General features: G+C 38.0%; 1 protein-coding gene across 11 annotated transcripts in view; it reads right to left on the bottom strand.

Moving 5' to 3' along the window:
• Positions 1-5,371, bottom strand: part of LOC103131378 (SLAM family member 7-like) — a 22,650-nt gene that overhangs the window by 3,164 nt on the left and 14,115 nt on the right. Inside the window, exons 3-6 of one of the 11 annotated variants that reach the window (XR_001660572.1) lie at positions 3,584-3,868; positions 3,374-3,491; positions 1,766-1,852; positions 651-715 (exon numbers count right to left, since the gene is read on the bottom strand). Coding sequence is in view for 6 of the 11 variants with exons in the window: in XM_007543004.2 (XP_007543066.1) it covers positions 651-718; positions 3,378-3,491; positions 3,584-3,868 (467 nt within the window). In the remaining 5 variants the exon portion in view is untranslated. Of the gene's footprint in view, positions 1-649; positions 719-1,765; positions 1,853-3,373; positions 3,492-3,583; positions 3,869-5,371 lie in introns of those variants that run through there. The other 10 variants (XR_475369.2, XR_475367.2, XR_001660573.1 and 7 more) reach the window with 10 other exon arrangements.

Genomic DNA, 5,371 nt, shown 5'->3' with positions numbered 1-5,371 from the left:
CTAGATCTATAGCTCTAGATCTGTAACTGTAGATCTATAACTCTAGATCTATAACTATAGATCTATAGCTCTAGATCTGTAACTATAGACCTATAGCTCTAGATTTGTAACTATAGATCTATAACTCTAGATCTATAGCTCTAGATCTGTAACTCTAGATCTATAGCTCTAGATCTGTAACTGTAGATCTATAACTCTAGATCTAGAGCTCTAGATCTGTAACTGTAGACCTATAGCTCTAGATCTAGAGCTATAGATCTGTAACTATAGATCTATAACTCTAGATCTATAGCTCTAGATCTGTAACTCTAGATCTATAGCTCTAGATCTGTAACTGTAGATCTATAACTCTAGATCTATAACTATAGATCTATAGCTCTAGATCTGTAACTATAGACCTATAGCTCTAGATTTGTAACTATAGATCTATAACTCTAGATCTATAGCTCTAGATCTGTAACTGTAGACCTATAGCTCTAGATCTATAGCTCTAGATCTGTAACTATAGATCTATAACTCTAGATCTATAGCTCTAGATCTGTAACTGTAGACCTATAGCTCTAGATCTATAGCTCTAGGTCGTTCCTCTTCAGGTCCAAAGATAAAACCTCCAGTTCATCTGTTTTCTCTGCCTGTTTCTGATCACGTACCTGATTTTGCCTTTTATCCTTAATACGAATTGGCGTATACTGGACTTCCTCTTCTCTTACAGAACCTGCTGAAATAAAAGTGAAATTTGTTGTTAAAACAAATGAAGCTTCTGTGTTTCTCTGAAGAACTAAAGTAGATTATTTCCCAGTGAAGCAGCAGAGATGTGACGCCCAGAAACAGTTTAGAAAAACAAAAATAAGAAAAGAAAGACGAACTGGACTCTGATCTGATCTGGAGGAAGGAGAAGAGACTCAGCAGTCAGCCTGGTGGATCTCCACTGATGAAAAGATTAAAATCTGAACCTGATTAAAACAATTCAGAAAGTAAAACATCTGCCGTCTCTGAACAGATCCAGAAATGATCTGTTAGTGACTGAAATGTAAAAGTTTTAATATTTAATTCAGGTTTTATATCTAACTGATCATCCAGACGGTTCGTTATGTTACAGCAGTCTGGTCTCCAGTTTATCCAGTTTAAACATCCCCACCATGTTCTATGTCATTTCCTGCCAGTTTAAAAACAGGAAGCAGAGAATCGGAGGCAGCTGATTGGTTGGTTCCTTCCTGTTTCCAGTCAGGAAAACCGTTTCCTCCTCAGCTCCTGATCCCATTACCACCAGTTTGTTACAGTCACTGCAGGACTGCATTTAACTAAAATTAACCTTAATTAAAGCAACATGGGGAAAACGTTAAACTGCAGCAACCTTTGATTAAATATAACGGGATTTTAAATAGTTTCTTTAAAAGCTCTGTAAACCCCCATCTGCTCTTTTTAAACCACATAAGATGAAAATCAGTCAAACTTTGAATTTTTCCCTTAAACTGAGCAAAAAGCCAGAAATAAGCATTTTTAAATCTTAACCATATTTATGAAATTTAACATTTGTTTTATTTTCAGCTCTAAAACTCAGAAAAAGAAAATCAGGTTCAGAAAACACCTTGTTAAAAAGAGTAAATAAAGTAACTTTGTTAGTTAAAAACTGAAAATGTTAAAAAGGAGAAAATCTTTTACCGCCCAGAAAAACCAAAGAGGATAAATAATATCTGCTTCCTGAGTCCCAAAGCAGCCATGTTAGTCTTTAAGGCTAATTTAAAAACAAACAGTTTTACTTTACCAAAGTTTCCAACCAACAAATCAAATCCTGAGTTTTAAACGTTTTGTTCTTTTGGCTCGACACCATCAGCTCCGGGTTTCTCTTCTTCTTATTGGATTTTAGATGAGAAAGAAAAACAGGATTTTTAGTTAGAATTAGTTACTGCAGCATTTTTCTGTGTAGGTTAAATAATGGATTCTTGGTTCTTTTGGCACATTGGTGTTTTGTTTTTCAGTTTTCGTGCTTCAACACATCAGATTTCATGTGGGTTTGCAACATGTTTCAGCAGGAAGACGACTAAATGAATAACAAGCTGCTGACGTAATTTCTGCCTCTGAAAGCAATAAGTTGGAGCAGGAATCAAGTATGCAGCACAGAAAGAGTGGGAGACAAAAACAAATAATTATTAGATACTTGAATCTGGAAAACAAATGTGTCAGTAAAAAAAAAATCACGATTTAAAGATACGTAAGTGTAAAGTTACAACAGTTTGAAACAATGAACTCTTTGAATAAAGCAGACAGCAGGCTGCTGGTCTGCAGGAGGTTAAACATGCAGAACCGGACAATGCTAAATGCTAAATGCTAACTGCTAAATGCTACATGACAACAAACCCAAACTGCTGTAATCTGACAGAGAAACGCAGCTGAAATGCTGTAAATTATATCCTGTTTTCTTCTTTGAATCAAACCGGGTCAAAGAACTGGTTCTGTTTCTGCACCAGTTCGTTCTGTTCCACATCCCACTGGACTGACCATCACCTGATTGGACCAGAGGTTTCATCAGGAGTCGCAGTCATGGAAACCAACAACCAATCAGAGCGTGAGAACAAGCTAACGCTAACCTGTATGCTGCCTCATTTAGTCCAAAGAGTAAAAACTAAATATTTATCACAAAATCAGCTTAAAATGAAACTTTGTCTGATTCTGTGATGAATATTTATGTACAAAGATGTTTAGCTTTAAACCAGATTTTGTTATATATATAAACTGTTTTCTTCAGACTGTTGTGCTGTGCAGACGTGTAAATCACCAGGGTCGTCCCTCTGGTCTCGCTACAGATCAGGTTACCTGGTGGAAGAACAATCAGCTCACATGAAGAGGATCAGGTTGGTAAAAACCATCCGGAGGGGATTTACAGGTGAATCATTCAGTATCTAATGATTCCTGCTGCATTCAGTCCTGATGACTGAATATGGGAACATTAATCAGAGGAAACTCAGAGAGGAACGACTGTAAGACGAGCTTCAGCCATCAGGCCCAAACCCTGATATGAATCTGTGACCTGAGTTTGTTCAGGCTGAGCATCAGGTCTGCTGGTTTACAGGAAACACGAGGAAAACAGGCTGCAGGGTTAAAGGTCCAGTTTCAGACCGACTAACATCAGAACCAGAAGGTTCAGGATCATCAGCCTGATGTTCAGGTGAAGGGAATATTTTACAGTTTAAATATTTCACCAACCACAATAAAGACAATAGAATGTTTTTACAAGTTGATGTAAAAATTAAAATATTGAGTTTTCAGAGTCTGAAACAAAGATTATGCTACAGAATATTTCCCAAACTCATGTTCAAATTTATAGATCTATAAACATTAAATTAAATGAATCTCAGAGTAAATGATCAAATACCTGCCTTGTGTTTGACTGGCTGATGACTTTCGGCCCAGAAACTTCTTCTTGGTCATCCAGGCTCCCAGAGCAACCAATGGAACAAGTACAGTGGATATAACAATACCTGTGATTATATCTGTCAAACAGCACAAAACACAAGAAACATCAAAATGAAACAAAAACTACCACAAAATAAGAGAATGTTTAACAGTCGGTGGTAAATCTCACATGATCTTCTGTCATTCGGAGTTTCTGTCTCGTTGAATCCACAGAGAATCCTCACATCAACATCAACAGTCTTGTTCTCTGCAGGATTGGCTGCTGCACATCTATATGATGAATCTCTATCCTCTTTATGGACAGTAACAGTTAAAGATGGGGCAGAGCGGTTCTGGTTCTGTATTTCTTTGTCTCTGATCCACAGCAGAGTCGCTGGTTTGTCCACAGAGCAGGTCAACAGGCAGAGGTCAGAGGTCACATCAACAGCTGTTACTGCAGGAGTCGGTGCTGGATCTGCAGACAGAATCAGTTTAACTTTTAATGAAACTAGAGATATTATGAACAGATTTCAGTTCTTCATCTGTGAGTTTTGATCTTCTGGCCTCTCAGACTCAGACCCCAGCTTGTGATCCATGAATGTTTTAAGGTCTATCTTTGTATCCATCACTCTGTTCAGCCCATAACTGTGATGGTTAGTTAATGCAAATATCCTAAATGTTTCTGATTCCTCATTCAGCAGATGGTTCTGAACATTACGTTTTCAGAATAATGTCTCCTTTTCTCTCCACTGGTTGGTTGTTAGTTTTCAGATCTAATTCAGCTTCTCTCCACTTCCTCACAGCAAACCTGATTCCTCACCAGCAGCTTCATCAATAATTACTGACTGAGCCATTCGGCTAATAATTCCTGACAATCGGGTGGAGCTGCTACTCGGTCATTTTTAATTTGAATTGATAATTATGTTACTACCTGCCTGTGGTAGTTATTAATAGTTGTCTGAATATCCATCATGTTTAATAAAATCAGACTAATAATTATAACCCTGAGAGCCACCAGGCTGCCCCCTGTGGTCAGACTGTCATAATGTTTAAGGATCCAGGCGAGGTAAAGACCTGGTGCTGGTCAAGAAGCATGCAGTTTCCTCCAGAAACATGCTGGTCCAGTAAGGGGTCAAACCAGGCACGTGCAGGGGCGGTTGGGGGGGTGGCTGGGGGGGCTTGAGCACCTGCCCATTTTGCTCCTTGCCCCAAAGTGCCCTTTTGGTCAATTTATATATATATATATATTTTTTTTTTTTTTTGGTATTATTATTTTCAAAGCCCTCTTCTGACACATAATAACATGAACTAAAATTATTTTATTTTATTTTTTTATTTTTTGTACAACATAATAAGCCTTCCGGTCACCTTGTTACCTTTGACCTTTTGCCTGTGACGCAGTGACATAAGGCGGCTAACTGGAGCTCAGCATAGCGAACGTTCAGATAACAGATCAGTTTTTGGTGAATTAAAAACATTTTTGGTGAATAAACTGGAGCAGACCTGCTACTTGTCAGATGACGGAAAACGTTGAAGTCTCGTTTCTGCTTCAGCGGTTTAAGCAGAGAGGTAATGAAATACTACAGACACTGACAGGCCTCTGTCTGGTTTACTCTGAAGAACTACTGAGCGGGAGGAGACAGCCGGGTGAGGAGAAACTGTTCTTATCTATCATTCAGTATTTTTATCATACAGACATTAGGCTGTTGTTGTTGTGCTATTAGCTAGCTGCTAGCTACGACTTTGCTAGCAAAGCTGGATAACTGAAAAGCTTCTTCCCTGTGTACGAGGCACATTGTCCAAAACTTATCATCTCCATAATGGATATATGTCCGATCTTCTAATTTCCTTTGCCTCATAATGTACATTGCATTTATTCTGGCGTTAGATAAACATAGAACTTAAATAATAGTCCAACAAGGATATTCATTTAGAATTAAAAATAACTCACCCTGAATTACCATGATAGATATAATGT

Source organism: Poecilia formosa, unplaced genomic scaffold, assembly GCF_000485575.1.
Source record: "Poecilia formosa unplaced genomic scaffold, Poecilia_formosa-5.1.2 Scaffold751, whole genome shotgun sequence".
Taxonomy (NCBI): Eukaryota; Metazoa; Chordata; class Actinopteri; order Cyprinodontiformes; family Poeciliidae; genus Poecilia; species Poecilia formosa.
Note: the sequence above shows the minus strand (reverse complement) of the source record. Positions and strands in the feature narration are given on the sequence as shown.